This window comes from Dendrobium catenatum, unplaced genomic scaffold (genome assembly GCF_001605985.2).
Source record: "Dendrobium catenatum unplaced genomic scaffold, ASM160598v2 fragScaff_scaffold_1163, whole genome shotgun sequence".
In the NCBI taxonomy this organism is placed as follows: Eukaryota; Viridiplantae; Streptophyta; class Magnoliopsida; order Asparagales; family Orchidaceae; genus Dendrobium; species Dendrobium catenatum.
In genome coordinates this window covers 1,441,969-1,461,324 of record NW_021319625.1, presented here as the reverse complement: position 1 = coordinate 1,461,324, position 19,356 = coordinate 1,441,969, and the positions used below count along the sequence as shown (strand labels likewise).

Here is a 19,356-nt window from a genome sequence, read left to right as displayed (position 1 = left end):
ATTGCAAATACGTTGCAATACAATTCAGAAGTATATAAAAAAAAAAATCAAATTTTACTATTTTAGTTTCCTTTTATAGGTTTAAGTTTAAGATGCTTAAATTAAATGAAGATTTGTCATTAAGCGGGCCCTCTGTGGGTCACCTTTATATTTTATTATTTTCTTAATTTAAAAAAATATATTTGATAATTTAAAAATAATATATTTTGATAATTTTATTTAATATTTTAAAATTATTTATTTTTAGAAACAAAAAATAAAACATATAAAAATATATCAATTTAATTATATTAAAAGCTTTTCAATTTGTTTTTGAAATGGACCTAAATGAAGCATTTGAAATTTCAAAAAGTTTAGAAATTGTTTGAGAGATTAAATTTTCCAAAATTAGCTCATTTATTAAACTCCAAAAAAATCTCAAAAAGTTTTCAAAAAAAAAAAATTAAAACTTCTATTTTCATTTGTCTCCTCCCAATTATATATATCCTAGTTGCTTGAAATAGTTAAACATTTAAATAATCCTAGAGCTTTTATAAGTGAATGACCTACCAACATCTCCATCAACTATTGTGAACAAATTGTCATGACTCGATTGCAATCACCAATAAGACTGAGACACACACGGCTGATGTTAAAGGCAGTGCTCGACATCACCAATAAAATTGACATCTATTGTGGCCAGTAAGATCGACCTTCTTCATCACCAACGACATCAACACTTGTCGATGTTAATTAATAACGTCAATAATATCAATGCTCGCCAACACTAATTAAGTTAATATATTCTATTGATAACAATAATGATTCTTATCAATGCCCATAAGGCTGTCACCCATTGTGGAGATTAATGCCAACAAGTTAATTGCCTGCCCCCCACCCAGTTAATAAGGCCAACATACACAATTCTCATTAACATTGAGACATGTCATCCCCAATAATGTTAGTGTTGTTGACACCATCAAGATGACATATATCCTCACCCATAACATTGACGTATGTGATCACAAATAAGGCCAATGAATGCATCCTACATCAATATGCATAATGGTTGATATTTTTAATGAGAACGAACCCCATCGTCATCATAATACTAAGATTAATACTCATTATCGAAACAAATGTCAATACCAACATTGACACCATTTGCATCACCCTCCATCGCCAAAAAGGCTAACTCTTATCATAGACATGAAGATCGATGTATGTTGTCGTGTAATAACATCGATGCTCTTAATCAACCCATTTACCAAACCTAGCGTCTCTATCAAGGCTAATGCTTACTTTCTTAGTTGTTGGTCTAGTTACCTTCTTGTATTGACAACTACTAAGTAGATTATTAATAATCTCTCTACACAACTCCAATGCCCCCAATACTTTTACTTTGGCTTTAAAAGTCATATTCCATATTTTATGTGTTATATTATGTCCATGTCTTCTCTAATTAAGAGAAAGAAAATAATTAGTAACCTATGACTTGTAATTTAAAACTATATTAGCTAGATTAGGACCCATAGTTTTTCTCATTTCTATATTTTTCATATAAAATCTTGTCTCTTTGAGTTACACTCAATTTATCTTATATGTGTGTGTGCGAACGTTTATATAATGCCAAAATGATAAATTCTCCTAGTTGTATGTCTTCTCACATGCAATACTAACTAAATTTCTTGAATGTCTTTTAATATAATTTATATTATAATAAAAAATTTCTTATACTTTTAGTAGCTCAAAATAAATGAGAATTAAAAGATATAAATAATTAAAATATTGGCGCCATTTGGAATAGCTTTTTTGTTACTTTGGTTTTCACACAGAAATCATAATTTCATTTGACTACTCATTTTTTCATGATTTTTACATTTTTTATGCTCGAGTGGTACACCGAGATTCTTAGGGCCTCAGAGCTCTCTTGAATCTAAAGATATAATGTTTAGGCTTTGACTTCTTAGTTCTCCTCTCATGTAAAGAGTATGGATCTATTTATTAATTTTTTAGAGTGGCATAATGAAAAATATGAAAAAAAAAAAAATTGGAAAATCTCTATCAGACGACCCATATTAATTCTCTTAATCATAAAGCGTTAGTTCAATATTTATCTTAGGCTTGTTGGATTTGTCTCATCAAATAGCTCGTTTTGACAACGTACAAGCATACCAAAATTGCAGGCCATCATATCACCATATTAATATTTAGAATTTTAGTTACAATTCAAGCCTTAATTTGGGCTCATTCGAGCTTTGGATTGAACCAATTTTCATGTCATTGGGGTTGTCTAGTCAATATGTTCCACTTTTGAGAAGTTCATTGAAATGAGAGTTCAAATAGTTCAGAATTTGGTTTTGAAAGTTACCAATTTAAATGTCTTGCGATTTATGCTCGATCAAGATGATTTTTGGTGACGTATCAATTATCCTTAGTATCATAATTGTTACGGCTACAATGACTTGAGTCGGGCCGAGTAGAAGCATGTTCATGTTTTAGCTCTTTTATTAATATCTTGCTCGAGTTTGGTTTGAGCTAGATTCAAGCTTTTTCATTTGTGTTCAAGTTTTGTTCATATTTAATCCATGTTCGGATTGTTTACTACTTATCAAGCTTTAAACGAGAAGCTCGTTTAAATTAACGAATGAGCCTGATCGAGCTATTGACGAAAGCGCCTTATCGAGCTATTAATGAATGACCCTTATCAAGATGATCATTAGCTTAATAAACAAGCCTTATTGAGATTTCTAACAAACACTTATACCGGGTCTCTTAAAGAACATAATTGTCAAGCTTTGTTGAGCCTATAAACGATCTAGCATATCGAGCTCTCTCCAGCTTATAAACGAGTAACTTTGTCAAGCTCATAAATGATACTTTTAATAAATGATATTCTTCATGAACACAAAATCAAATAATCTATCAAACATGAATAAATATATTTTGATCTTGAACAAGCTCAATCATAATGAGACTTAATCAATACTTATATCAAACAATAATCTAGTTTTTTTTTTTTTTTCATGAGCTTTGTATCAAATAAGAATCGAGTTTCTTAATGAGCTTCTTATCAAGCTTCGTATCAAGCATGTTTGTGAGCTTCAATGATGTTATACATGAACATAAACAAGTCGAACACATTTAATGAAGCTTATTTAATTACTTAATCAAACGATCATAAAAGAGCTATAATTGAGCGTAGCCATAAGTAGCTTGTCAAATGCTCAGTTTATTTGAAGCCCTAGTAATTGTTATAGATTTTTTTTCCTATATATTTATTGCTAATATCCTTTAAATGTAGTATACATATTATAATTAGTAAAAATAATTACAAATAATAATTTTACGTAAATAAATTTAAATTTTTAGTATTTATTTGATTAGGGATTATGTTACAATTAATGAATTCCCCTTTTCAAATAGTTAATTTAAAATTTTGTAAATTCTATTAAATAAGACCAAAGATTCCGTTGTGCTTAAGGAGAAAAAAAATTGTGAGAGCTGTGTGAGTTCTGAGTCAATGAATCGTTCTATATATGAATCATAAATTTTTAAAATTAAATTTATGATAATCTAAACTCCGGTTTCAACAAACTTATAGTCAAATTGAATGTATCAAAGAGATGAACCCAATAACAGCAAAATCAGTCCAATCTGAACCCAAATGAGTCCAAATTGAAGACCCGGAGACTATTTGGAAGCTTTAGAATATTAATCAGTTGACCAAATGACATATAAATGTGGCATGCTTATAAATAAATTGATTGACTCGACGAGACAAATTCAACAAGCCCAAGATTGCCAAATTCTGACATCATAAAGACGCTCGAATGGTCAATGAATGATCCATGATTGAGGGAGTTAATATTGGCCGTTCATTGGAATACTCCAAGTGTGTCGTTGATCTTCTCTCAATTTACTAGGCATATCACTACAAAAAAACTATAAATAGACTCCCATTCTTCACAAGGAGAGAGGAAGAGAAGAAAAGTAAACGATCTCTCTAGTTTTCTCAAGCTTGCACCACTAGTCAGATCTCTTGCCTACCACCGTCGTCTGACTACGGTTCATCTGACCACCATTGCCTGAATTCAATCTTTTTGACCACCGCTACCCGACTATGATCCTTTCAACCACTTTCACCAGACTACGGTCCTTCCTAGCACCATCACCCACCAACTACAATCCAATCCTACCACTGTTGCCAGCCGATTACGATCCTTCTGACCTCACTCTCCTACCGACCACCATCGCCTGTCGACTATGGCCCACATTGACAACATCAGACCACTGTCGTGTGTCGACTACGATCCTTCCGACCACCATCACTCAATTATGATCCTTATGAACACCATCGCTCACCGACTACGGTCCATTCCGACCACTGTTGTCCGCTGACTATAATCATTCCAACCTTGATCATTGGCCGACTACAGTCACTTCAACCACCGTCACCTGCCGACTATGGTCCACTCCGACCACTTTTGCCCATCGACTATGGTCCTTCCAATCTCCATCACCTACCGATTACGATCACTCCGACCACCATCACTCGTTAACTACATTCCACTCTGACCACCGTCGCTCGCTAACTACATTCTACTTCGACCACCGTCGCTCATCGACTACACTCCTTTCGACCTCTATCACTTTCCAACTACAATTACTCTAACCACCACCGCTTGTTGACTTTGGTCCACTTCCGACCTCAATCAGATTGAATGACAGTTAATCATTTGATTGACCTTGGATTTTTTGATGGGAAGTCGAAATTGTGATCTTTTATGAATGTTTTATTTTAGGTTTCCACCTCGGTGGAATTTCCTGCTCTTAAAACCACTTCTCACCATGGCTTACCATCATTGTAGATTTTGGATAAGGAGATGTTTGCACTCGTGGCACCCTTTGAGTTTGAATTGGTTGGGAAATTTCTAAGGCGCCATCCATTACTTGATGCTATTCACAAGTTTTTTTTTTTTCAACTTAAAACTTTTTGGTAAATTTTATGTCACTTTGCTCAACCCAAAGAATGTATTAATTAAGTTAGTGAACGATTTAGATTATTGTAGGGTGTTCTATCATCGCTCTTATTTTGTTAGCAATTACTTCATAAAATTGTTTAAGTGGACTCCTCATTTTAATGTTAATGTGGAATCCCCTACCATTTCGATTTGGGTCTCTTTCCCCAATCTCCATCCTCACCTATTTTATCCCCATATCCTTCATGGTTTGGGATCTTTGTTTGGTGTACTCAGGACAGGATAGATGTCAGTTCATAGTGTAGCTCCTGAGTATTGTATATGATCTTTTGAGATATGAATCGACTTGTACATTGATGTTATAAATGTTATAGATTTTTGCTAGACTGTTTGATTGAAGTTATAGATAGCTCTGGTAAATGGTTTTAATAAATTGATTGAAATTCTTTCCAAGTTAGATCTTGGGGCGTCACAGATAATGCTTGCTCTAATGGCACAAGACCCTTGGTAGCTCGTGTTCTTGTTGAGTTGGATGTTACCAAACATTATCCTGATCAAGTTTGGCTTGGTTCTAAAACTTTGGGTTATATTCAGTTTGTGGAAATGGAATAATTTTTCTCTTATTGTGCTCACTGCAAAGCTTTGGGTAATTTGAAAGTAGAATGTTGCATTTTACACCCTCCATTTGCTGAAGCTCCCTCTTATAATGTGAATGCGGGGGATATGGCTGAGTTACCTATGCATGAAAATGTTGATAATTTAAAACACGCTCATTTGGTTTCAATGCGGGTGAGATCGTTCCTCATGATCTGAATAGTAATGCTCAGAGCAATGTGTGTGCTTAATTATCTTTGCATGAAACTATCACCCCTGTTATTGGTGATGTGGGGCATTCGGTTGGGCATGAATTCGGATCTCGGATGATACTGTGCTGCCTTATGTTGATGTCCCATCTAAGGTGAATTTAGATAAATTAAATCCTAATTTGAGTGATTTCCGATTACCTACTCTTGTGGTAAACCTAGATGGCACTAATGATTCTTTTGCCTTTTATGGACATGGCTTGTTCTCATTAAATCATCAAACCATCAAATATGTCTAATAACCATTAAATATGTCTACTAACCTAAAAACTAATTGAACTCACTATTTAACCATTAAAAGCCCTCTTACATTATTCTTACTGATAAAAATAGAAAAGAAATCAGCCATTGTCAACTAAAAAATTTGAAACAAAAGGATTGTTTCAACCAACAAGAAGCTAAGAAGGCTTTACCAAATCTAAGCAACATTGTACTTCTACTACACAACATATGTGCTACATCACAGGCCACACATCATTCCTTTGTTATGTATATTTTATGCTAACTTCCTGATTCATTTTAATAAAATTGCATCCTCGCTTTCTCTTTTTTGAACTTTTATTTGGTCCGGTGAACGTACATAGAGCTACATTCGGCCGATACTAAGATTGCAGGCACAAAACGAGAAATACCGAGCAATACCAATAATAACGAGAAATATCATTATGTGAAGACAAAATACCGAGCAATACCGAGCAATACCAAGTAATATAAAAAAAAAGTCGGTATTTTTTGGTAATACTCGGTATTGCTCGGTATTGATCTTCCCATAGTGGTATTCCTTATTATTATCAAACAATACTTAGCAATACCGACCAAATACCGAGCAAAAATCGAATAACAATTCTTTGACCGAATATAAATCTACATCCGATCAGAGGACGTAATAAAAATTCCTCTTTTTTCGTCTTTCTCCTGCAATTTGTCACAGTCTTATCGTTGATTGACAGTATCACGATAACTTCATGTTTGGTAACAAGTATTATTAGTGGTTCTTCAAGATGAAGGTGAGATAATGGGTAGCACAAAGAAATTTGAGAATTATATAAAATTTGATGCGTTGCTCATAGCAATTTTAACTAAATGCATTGCATCATGAAATTATCAAAGAAATGTGCACCAAAATTTAAATTATAAAAAATTCATATTTAATTTGTTTTAATTTGGATGGATTTCATTTAAACAATATCTTAGATTGATAATTTTTTTTTTTTTTCAAAGTTTCAAAGTCATTTTTTAATATATTAGTTTAATTGCATGTGTATAGCATGCAAATTGGTAGAATTTTAAAAATTATTAATGCATTCAAAATTACAGAATTAGTTAATATTTAATAAAAAATAGTTATTTTAATTAATGATTCAAATTTTATTTATTTATTTATTTGTGCTAATGAAATTTAAGTTTAATTAATAGATATGTAATTTAATTATTTTGAAGAGGATGTTAATATATTAAGTTGATATATCATCTAAAATTTATTTTGATCGGGTGAGAATCTCTAGGCAAATTTGAGTCATAAATTTTTGAAATTAAATTCAGGACCATTCGAGCTCCGATTTTAGCAAACTTATTGTCGAACTGAATGCCTCGAAAAGATGAATACAACGACATCAAATTCAACCCAATCCGAGCTCAAATGAACCCAAATCGAAGATCTGAAGCGCATTTGAAAAGTTTGAATCATTAATGGGATGATCAAACGATTTCCAAATGTTACATGCTTATAGTCGAATCAAGCGACATGTTGAGAGGAATGCAATGAGTCTAAGATCATCAAATTCTGATATATTAAGACAATCAAATACTCAATAAACAGTTCATGATTAAGGGAGTCAATATTGGCCTTCAATTCAGAATACTCCCAGCATGCCCTTAATATTCTCCATATTTAATGGTCATGCCACTCCTAAAAAATTATAAATAGTCATCTTATTCTTCATTGAAGGGGACCCAAAAAAGGTAGAGAAGGAAGAAAGAAACACCATAATTCTCTTGCCACAAGACTCTCGACCACCGCTCGGCCACCGATAATTGCCGAACTATCGCCGGACTTCTGCTCGACCACCAACTATCGTCAGACTACCGCCTGGCCATCAACTGACGTCGGATTTTCGCCCGACCACCGAACGTCTTTGAATTTCTGCCTGATCTCCGTTCGTCACTATATTTCAACCTAACGGTTGATTATTGTAATATTATCGTAGTTTCAAGGACGAACCAGTCATTTGTAATATATTTAAGTAATAGTGTAATCATTTTAACTAAGCATGACCCCATGGTTTTTCCCTTCAGGATTTTCACGTAAAAAATTATGATGTTTCTTTTTTCTCTGTTCGTGTGCTGGATACTCGTGCAGTGCCAAGACATGAAGTTTTTCGTACTTTACTGCTGTGAATATTCTAGCCCACAACAATATTTATTTAAAAATATAGAAAGGATAAGTATTATAAACTATATAAAAAGGGAGGAAAAGATGCCGAGTGAGTAGGAGAGTGGCAGAGTTGAGTCAAGGTCGAGTGAGTAAGCACGCGAAAGAAGAAAATGATTTAAGATCGAGGTAGGGTGTGATATGATTCATGACCAATTGATTGATCATCGGGGAACATTGATCAATCAACTTTACCATGAAATTTTTTCTCTCTAGTTCATCGATAAATTGCCAATTGAATATCTATGAAAAATTATATCACTAATTATAAACGGATAAATTCTGTCACAAATATCCACAATAATGACTCATATTCATGTAGTGTTTGATCATTGAAAGGCGCAATTTAATCCAATTATAGCTAATAAATATGAGAAATATTTTAGCATGTTCCAAATATTGGCTAGTCCCCCGACCCTTCATAAAAATATATAAAAAAAAAAAATCTCAAAATTTAGTCACTATGAACATTTTAAATTTTTTGACAACTTGACATAATTTTGGAGCACTAGTCCATCCCAAAGTTCTAGACATCATATTTTGTGCCCAAATTCTCATTAGCTTCAACCTAAGTTGAATTTATCAAAACTTTTATGACTATTTAAGAGTTTTAGTGAAGTTTCATTAAAAATACATGAGTTTTAGGCGAAGCATTATAATTTTATCAGAAATTAAAGATTTCATTTGGGGTAGTTTCTTACTATTTTTTATTTTTTTTTTCAAAATATTTTGTGCTAAAAACTGCTTCACAAAGCAGTAAGAAGGCTTTTCCAAATGACACCTAAGTCAATACTCCAAAGACGATTTCACGTTTTGGCTGAAACTAATTTAACTATCCTGAATAAAAATATTCGTTAGTACCGCTTTGATTACAACAAAAATTGAAGGAAAATCACCGAAACAAAAAATCATAGTCCATAAGTTAGTTTGGATGATCCATTAAACAATTAAGAAACTCTAATCATCCCCACTTGTTTATCTTATCCATGCACTAATCAATATCATCTTGATAAGTGATACTTTAAGCACTTTATTATTTGTTAAAGTCTAAATAAGTGAAGTGGTTGGATGAAGGAGAATCAAAGCGCAACCATGAAGCTTTACTTCCCCAAGCGGCCAAGCCCCACTCATGTTATCATCCATATCTCTATGAAAAATTAAAGGCCAAAAGGGAGGAAAGGCATGTGCGACAGCTTCAGATATGGACATAATCAAAGCTGACCCACACCAAAAAAGCACACCAACTCCCACAAATGTGCTTCAATCACATAGAATTTAACAGTAAAAGTGGTAGAATATATAATGCTTTTACTTTCATGTTCTAATGCTACTAAATTTCAATACTTGAAAGTTTTAACTGCCCTATTTTACAAATTTATGGGAATATTAAAAGTTAAAACACCTGGTTATCCTAATTTCAACCTTAGAGTTTATTTGGAACCGCCTTCTTACTACTTTCTATAGTAATTTTTCTTACTACTAAAATATTGTTTTAGAAAATAGTAAGAAAGTCATCTCAAATGAATCCTCTTTATTTGGGATAATTTTCTTACTGCTTTTTGTTTAAAAAGCTTCTTTAAGAAATAGTAAGAAAGCCGTCCCAAACAAATCTTTAGACATATTTACAAAATTTAGGTTTGATACATCATCAAAAATTTATCATGATCGGGCATGAATCTCGGGGCAAAATCAGGTTTAAAACTTTCAAAATTAAAATTGGGATCATCCGAACTTTGATTTCAACAAACTTATAATCGAACTGTACGTCTCGGAAATACGAACTCTACAACACCAAATTTGACTCAACTCGAGCCCAAATGGGTTCAAATCAAGGGCCCGAAGTGTTGTTTGAAGGTCCAACCACAATTTGGATTACTAAATGGTTTCCAAACATGACATGCTTATAGTCGAATCGAGCGACTCGACGAGAATCCAACAAGCCCAAGATAACGAAATTTCGACATCATTAAGACCTTCAAATGTCTAGCAAATGGTCCATGATCAGGGGATTCAATATCGGCCGTCCATCCAAGCCACTCCCCATTTACCCTTGATCTCCTCCTATTTACGGGTCATGTCACTCTTGAAAATCTATAAATAGACCACTCCTCCCTCTTGAAAGGGAACCCCTAAGAAAGAGAGCAAGAGAGAAATTGGAGATCGCTCTTGCCCCCTAGCTTCTCCTCGACAAATGCTTGAAGTTTCGCTGGACCACCACCTAATGCAAGAGTTTCGCCAGACCATCACTTGAGGCCCAAAGTTCTACTGGACCACCACCTATCGCCCATAGTTTTGTCGGACCACCACCTGATGCCGGAGTCCCACCGGACCAACACTTAAGGCTTGGAGTTCCGTTAGACCACCACTTGAGGCTCGGAGTTTTGCCAGACCACCATTTTAAGCCCGGAGTTCCATCGGACCATTTCCTGAAGCCAGACTTCTATCAAACCATCGTCGAACTACCGAATAACGTTGAACTTTTAACTGATATTAGACTTCCACTGGACCACCAAGCGTCATCAGACTTTCATCTACCCTTGACTTCAACCATATGGTTGACACTTGTAATCTGATCACCCTCAAGGGCGAGATAGCCCACTGTAATATACATAAACATTAGTGGAATCATTTCAACTGGGGAAGGCTCTGTGGTTTTTCCCATTTTCAGGGTTTTCCACGTAAAATATCTTGTATTCTCTATGTGTGAGCTGAGTATCCGTACAACGCTAAGACGCAATATTATAACTCTATCACCGCATATATTCTAGCCCTCAGCAAGATTTTATAGAACTTCCTAAAATTCTAATATATTTGAGTTAGCGTAAATTTATTAAAGATTTGATTATAATAAATCTTAAATGATTGCATTTAATAATTTGTAAAATTCATATTTTAAAGATAATTCAGTTTGTCAAACGAAGAGATTATTATCTTATCAACTAGATTATAGCATGGGGTTCTATTCACTTAAAAATATACCCAAGTGAAGAACTTAGTAAGACTGTGATAGGATCAGTCGAAGTGACTTTGTGTGTGTGGGGGGGTGAGGGTATTTTTTTAGGCTATTTGTTATAAATTAATTAAGTCAAATTAAGCAAGGTGTAAAGAATGATGATTATAGGTTTTGGAGTTTTTTTTGGTACATTTTTAATTTTATAAAAATTATCTATTAGATAGGATTAATGAGAAAACTATATCATATTTAGAGCGTGTTTGGTTTGAAGTAAAATTATGTAAAGTATTTTAAACCCAATGGTTTCGAAATTAATGGTGTTTGGTCTATAATAAAAGAAATGCAAAGTAAAGTTTTAGTATATTTGTAATTCACCCTAGTTCTATTTTGGCGTATTTTGAAATTAGTATATTTGGCTGTTTTCAAATACATTGTAAATTATTTGCAATAATTGTCATCGCTTGTCGCAGATTGCTGGTCACCGGCATGTCATCCTTCACTTTCTGAAGCCACCTCTGACTCTCACTGCCACCTACAACTCCCCATCGGGCACCACCCATTGTCACCTCCGACTATCACCATCGTTGTCGGCAGCCTCCTCTTGTAGCCACCACCATCACCGTCCCTAGCCATCTCACACGGACCACCTTTATAGCCTGCCAACCACTTAACACAACCTGACTCTCACTGCCACCTACAACTCCCCATCGGGCACCACCCATTGTCACCTCCGACTATCACCATCGTTGTCGGCAGCCTCCTCTTGTAGCCACCACCATCACCGTCCCTAGCCATCTCACACGGACCACCTATCTAGCCTGCAAACCACTTAACACAACCTTCAGTTGGCTTTACATTGCATTCATCTAATTGAAGCCAAACAAAAAATAATCACATACATTTATTTTACACTCATCTCTGAACAACTCCAAATATTTCAAATACACTTCATTTATTTTATACAATATTATATTTTATTCTAAATTCATTTTTCATCCAGCCAAATGACCCATTAATAAAATGTATTGCACTTCATATTTATAATATTCATTGATTTATTTACCTATGAGTGACTATATATTTTTTATCATAAATAAATTTTCTACAATTTTTTAAAATATTTGATAATCTCTCCCTAATTTATTCAACAAAAATGGACACTGAACCATTACAATTTGTGCAAAACTAAAACATATATTCAAAAATACCCATTAAAAGTTAATTTTGAGAGTTTTTAGAGGGTGCCTTTTGAGGTTAGAATTTCTATCAACACTTGATTTTCTTAACTATATTTGTCATATCAGTGAGATGAAAATTAAGGAGATGATGAATGAATGTTTTCTTGTCTTGTTATTTCATTTTTAGTGAAACAACAAAGACATAAAAGTATTCATCAAAAGGAAAGCATCTCCATTCCAAATTCAAGGAAGAAAAAATAACATAAATATAGGAACATAAAATTTTTTGACGTAGTTTAGTAATTTATCGACATTCATGAGATATATTGAAGTCTTCTGATAACCTCAGAAAAGAAGTTTTTTTCTAAATTTACTAGGAAGCTAATTCTACACTATCTTTCAAAAAGTTTTTTTCTTCATAACAGCTTTATAATTAACTTTACAAAAAGTTGCTGTCAACCCAAACAGATCCTAAGTTTATCCTTTTCTATTGTCACAACCTACCTGTCATAATATTGGATAACAACCATTTGCTTTTTTTTGTAACAACCACATGCCTTCCATCATTACCTATGAGTCCATTATGACTATTAGGTTTTCTTTTATAGAGTATCTCAAACCATCAAAATCAAGAGAAATTATTACCTGCAGATACCGGGCCTAGAGTAACATCCGATGTCCACACGTAAAAATTTCTCCAAAATCAGATGGTGGTTGAGCTCTCAATTTATTAGGAATTTCTTTTTAATATAAATTTATAATCATCTATGAGAAATTATATCTAATCTTAATATTATATATGCATGGTGTTTTGGTTTGGACCAAGACTCCAAGTACTTGATGGAGCTTTCTAAGATTAAAAAAATATTTCTGAGAATGAATTATAACATCTTTCATCTGTGTTAATTATGTAAATAAATGCTTTTTAATTATTTATGTTCCATCCCCAACTAAAGCAAATTTAGACATCCAATGGTGATTAAGGCTTCATCTCAACCATTTTTTATTACTTCAACTTTTTAGCGAAAAAAAATTATTGAAAATAGTGAAAAAGTTAGCAATCAAAAGCCGTCCCATAAAAATATATATATGAAAGTAAATTGATATATTATAAAGTAAAATGATAGAGGAGGCCAACGGCGATCAGCATCGACAACAATATGGGGCTCCTTGTGGTGGCACTGACATCAGCAGTGAGCAGTGACCGGCGGTAAGCAACGACAATACTGCTAGCTTATTATGAAAAAAAAAAATTCAGTCAAAACTAATTCAATTTAAATTACACCAAATATGAACAACGAATTAAAAATGCATTCTTTAAATTATGTTTTTTTTTTCCATCAAGTCAAAAACTCAAATTTGAAAATTTTCTGCATTTCTTTTATTCTATACTCATTTCTCAGCAAATCAAACATCCCCTAAATTAAAGATAATTTTTCAGGCAACATTATATACATAATATCTAAAATTTATTTGTTTATAAATATAACACACTTATTTTATTATTTTATTTATTTATTTTTTACATTTGCGTCATTTAAGTCAACCTATTTTACACACACATCACATACACAAGCTTCAAACTCAAGACTTTTTGATTAGTATCTAAAGCTCCCAATCAACAGACCAAGAAGAGATGCATATTTTTTATATTTTATACCCACCAAATTCAAATATTTCTGTATATTACAGTCAAATTATAGGGATTTTTGCCAAAGCAAAAATTAGAGTTCACATTTTATTACAAATTTTATTATTTTAGTCATAATTTTAAAATCGAATGTAAATGATATTAATTTTTTAAATAACTAACTAAAATTTAAGAGTTCTGTTCACATGAAAAAAAACCACATACATGTGTATTGGATTCTAGCAAAAAAATAAATGTTATCCTCAATTGACAAAGTAATTCCATCATCTTTCGTGGCTCACATGCAACAGCACAGAAAACATTAAACTACAGCCCTTAATTTTGGCAGCCACTTTTCATGCGAGCACTTCCCTAAGATTTCGTTTACTATTTTTAAAGCAAAAAATTTGGTACTAAAAAGAAGCTTTTAAGAAAGCTATTCCAAACGAAGCCTAAGCCATTAATCATCATCATCAATTAAAGCAAAGTCCGCTCTCATAATACTTTCTTAAAATTAGATTAACACCCCACCTCTTCTGCATCTTTACCACCTACCTCGCAGTAAAAGCCTTCTTCTTGCAAACAAATGGAAAAGTAGAAAGCAGCTGAGAAAATGGTCCCGTAGAAGAATACTTCTCTCTCCACTCATTGCACCGTTCATTTCTAAATCTGTTGAAGGATACAGGGGAAGGTAACTTGAAGAAGCAGAGTGATCATCATGCAACCAGCAAGTAGAAGAAGGGCTATAATTAGAAATGGAGTGATGGCTGGCTCTGTTTGGGAGACGAGGATGAAGATGGATGAAGTTAAGGGAGGAATCAAGGTGTTCAATACCGCCGGAGAGAGCCGCGATGATGAGGAGGGGCTGCGGGTTTACAGGCGGCTACGAAGAAACCAGAGCGATGGCGTCGATGCGGAGAAGAAGAAGAGGAAGAGCTGGAGGGAACCTGAACCGCAGAGGAGCCCAATTCAGCTCAGGAAGGCGCGGTCAATTGAAATTGGCTGCAAGAGGGGAGAGGAAGAGAAGGGTGTGTTGCTTATTTGTGGTGGGCAGGGGAATGAGAAGGAGATGGAGGAGGAGGAAGAAGATGAGGCCGTTGTGATAGAAGTGGAGGAGGAGAGAAGGAGCTTTGATGATAAGGAGATGGATCTGCCTGTGGAGAAAGAGAAGAAGATTGAAGAAGTTCATGAAACACAGGTATCTCCATCGCCTGAGTCTGAGAAGAAGGCTTCTTATGTGGAAGATCTCAGAGAGAAGGACCCAGATCCTGTCGCACTGAGTCAAGGTGAGATCTTTATCTTTTCTTTTCTTCTTTCGATCTAATTCCTGAAACCTCGTCTTCGTTTTTCTTGTTTAGGAGAAGAAGAAGGAGAAGAAGAGGAAATTTTGCTTGAGACCAGCTATGGGAATTCAAACAGGATGCAACATATTGGTTGGTATCTGCCTCCATTAGACAGACAGATCTTACAAACTTTATAAATATTTGGCTTACAAATGAAATACAAAAAAAAATTGCTGTTTTGTTCAGTTGATTTAGTAATGTGGAGAGATATATCAAAAACTGCTTTTGCTTTTGGATTCGGAACATTTGTCCTTGTCTCTTCTTCCTATGCTAAAGATCTCAACTTCAGGTTTACTTATACCTTCCTCGCCATTCAAGAAAACAAATCCCCCTTTCTCATTTCTATATCGCCAACTTGTTTCAATTCTTCTTATTGCAGCTTGATTTCTGTGATTTCATATTTGGGTCTTCTGTATCTCGCAGCAATCTTTATCTTTAGATCCATTCTGCGAAGGTAAAGTATGATGCTCCATGAACAATAAAGAGATCTCCCAAAGCAAAATCTTAATTTTCTATGTTGCAGGGGAGAGGAGGCCGTGGAGTTTGATGAGGGCGATGGAAGCTACAACTTGGTGGGAGAAGAAGAAGCCATTTGGATTGTAAGAAGAATCCTTCCTTACTTAAATGAGCTTCTTTTAAGAACCAGAGCCTTGTTTTCAGGTGACCCAGCGACAACCATGAAGGTCAGCAATGCAGGATCTGTTTGTTTTCTTGCACTCTTCTGCTGTGCTCTGCTCCATTACAGTGCTCTTCTGCACGTTTCTAAAAAGATTGAGAAATTTTGCTGTGGTGGCAGATGGCAGTGTTTTTGTTCGTTATGGGCAGGTGTGGAAGCTCCATTACCTTGTGGACTTTGGCCAAGCTGGGTAATTTTTGCAGCATTATTTTTTTTTTTTGGAATGATGCTTATTTTTCGTTTTTTTAATTTAATATAAAACTATTTACATAAAAAAAAAGATTATAACACAAGCTTAAACAAAACTTATAGAAACAACCTTATCTTTCCTTAGACTAATTATAAGAATTTTAATAAATTTTTAAGAGTTAATTTAAGATACCTAAGATATAAATATGTAGAGAATGCATACCTTGATACCATCCTTAAAATTATAGTGAAAAGCAATTTTATGAATAAGGTTCTTCAGGATAATTTTTGCCGACTGCTTTAACCAAAATTTTTTAGCTAAAAATTTTACATTTAGAAGTAATAAAGAAATCTGACTCAAAATAAAATCTAAATTGTATTGATTTTTTATTTTAAAAATTAGACTGCAAGTTAATATACTTTTTATAATATAAATAAAAAAAAGATAGACTTTTAATTTTTTTAACATTAATTTTCAGTGTAAAAATTTATAAATTTTTAAAAAAAAAATTGTGCTTAAAAGTTAATATTAAAAAGAAATTTAAAAAAAATTGTTTAAAAAGAACTCATTAAATTTATAACCTAAAAAAATTAAAATAATATAGAGAATTTTACTTATTTTATTGTCCAAAAACATAAACATTTTAATTTTTTTTCGGGAAAAAAGTGAAACATTTTCAATATCCCGGTAGAAGAATGCCTCTGCTTTCATCTTTAGTGAGAAGGGAAATAGTGTGCGTAATCTGTGACGTTGTTGTTGCGATATGCTGCCAGCGTTTTTTTGGAGTCTTCAACCCTCGTACCAAAAGTTCTTGTCGTCTTATTCCATTGCGCTGGGCACGATACGGTTAAGCGGCATTTATTTCTGTTATATTATAATATTAAAAGAATGAAAATTCATCTTTTCTTTTATCTTTATATTTACAAAGCCAGCATATAGAATATTCAAGTATGTTTAATAACATATATATTTCAATTCTTACTTCTTGGGTATAATATTTTAAAAAAATCGATTAATTAATTTGTATCAAAAAGGAATTTACTAATTTATTTTTATTAATAATCAGCAAGTCACATCGCAACAAACAAAGTTCCTGCTTTCAAAGAGCAAAAAATGTAACAAATAACAAAAAAATTAATGATATTCTTACAATAATGAAATATTATTTTACCACAAAGAAGTAAGAATAAAAAATAAATAAAAAAAAACTATAGAATAATAACTGAAAAAATAAAAAAACAAAACAAAAAAAAAATAACATAAGCCACACCACAACCTAAGCAAGGAATATATTTCTTAAATCGTGAGATAATTGAATATTAATCTCTAAGTATGCATTTCATAACTCTTTTATAATGATAAAAAATTAAATCAAAAAAAATTTTGAGTCAAAATATTCTAACAAATTTGCTCATGATGCATTTTATAATTATTTATGTATTATATATATTAATCTCAAAGTAGATCTAAGTTCAAACTTCTTAGGATAGAATATACCTGACATTAAATTTTTTAACAAATGGATGTATACAATGTGACCCTGAAAAAAAAAAAAGTGATCCTCTTTTTCATGTATTATCAAAAAGAATTTTAATTTAAATTTTTTTTAGTGCAAGAAAAAAACTTCCCATAGAAAAAAAAAATATTACCCCACAACATGCAAGGAATATTATTTCTTAAATTTGTTGATAATTGATATTTATCACTAAAAGTATACATTTATAATTCTCTTTTTATAATGATAAACTCTCATCTCCTTAGTTTGTCTATTACAATCACATGCTAAAAAAAATTGAGTCAAAATATTCCAATCAAAATTTTGATCATGATGCATTTAATTAATTATTTATGTACTATATTCACTAATCTTAAAGTAGATCTAAGATTCAACTTTTAGGTAGAATAGCCTGACATACATTTTTTCACAAATTTATTTTACTATATTGATCCTCTTTCACACGACATTATTATTCTTTTTCGTCTTAAATTTAGGCAAATTTTGGCTAGAAAGATTTCGAGACGGCTGGGAATCATGCACACACAAGAAAGCAATAGTCGCTGCCATCTTCACACTCATTTGGAACCTATCATCCACTATTGCCCGAATCTGGTCCGGTAATTAATCTATTTTTTACCTCCAATTTGATCGTAAAACCATTAATCATAAAAAAATCTCAATAATTCATCTTTGTCATGTGCATTGGTTTAGTGTTCATGTTAGTCGTAGCCATACGACTATATCAGCAATGCATGACAACAACATGGGATGAAGATGTTCCGATCGAGCAAAATCATCAACAACAACAACAACAACATCATCAACATCTGCAGCAACAACAACAGCGACAAAATGTTAGGCGTAGCCCTAGCTTAACAAAGGCAAAAAAAAGGACATAGATTACCAGCTAAAGAAGGTAGGGTAAATGCAAGAGCTCCATTAGAAGTGAATTTAGAGAGGGTAAAAATACAAAGAAACATGAGATTCCCTCAGCTTTATGTCTTCCATTATTTCATAATGCCTGTGCATGTGAGCCCTCCCTTGTTCATGGTGTGACAACCAACCATAATAATAATTGGATAACATGTGTGTTACAATTATCAAGCTGGCCATCAGCTTTGGATTCCTTAGAATGTGAATTTTATATTTTTTTATGGCACTGATTCAGCTAATAAATGGTAGAAATTTAGCCGTTCAACACTGATTGCACATGATGATGGGATTGGTGTAGAGTTAATTAGGGATGTCAACTCTGTGGTATATTCTTTGTCTAGAGGATTATAAGTAATTAAATTATTGTATTTTATTGATATTTTTATTAATGTATTGAAGTAGTTAAATAAATTGGAATAATATTTTAAACACTTGATTTATAATTAAACATAATTTAAGAATGATTTGCTATTGTTATTGTCCATAAATGCATCGTCATTGTTATTGTCCGTTGCCACTTCTGCCACCATGGCCAGTCATCGCTGCCCGCCTGATCGTCAACGACTACTAGAGTCGCTGTCACCAATCACCGTCGTCGGCAAATGTTACTAGCTCCGCCACTAATCACTCACCACCGACCCACACTCTACTGCTACCACCACTAACCACTACAACCACTAGTCAGAGCTATCACACATCG

At 33.2% G+C, this 19,356-nt stretch overlaps 1 protein-coding gene across 1 annotated transcript; it reads left to right on the top strand.

The window, feature by feature from the left end:
- The first annotated feature begins 14,506 nt into the window (after nt 1-14,506).
- Nucleotides 14,507-18,921, top strand: LOC110101640 (reticulon-like protein B21). The gene is made up of 8 exons (XM_028698845.1): nt 14,507-15,302; nt 15,375-15,449; nt 15,546-15,648; nt 15,739-15,813; nt 15,883-16,042; nt 16,156-16,225; nt 18,218-18,340; nt 18,435-18,921. The coding sequence occupies exons 1-8, from the start codon at nt 14,735-14,737 to the stop codon at nt 18,620-18,622; spliced, it is 1,362 nt and encodes a 453-aa protein (XP_028554678.1). The 5' UTR covers nt 14,507-14,734; the 3' UTR covers nt 18,623-18,921.
- Nucleotides 18,922-19,356: the final 435 nt, after the last annotated feature.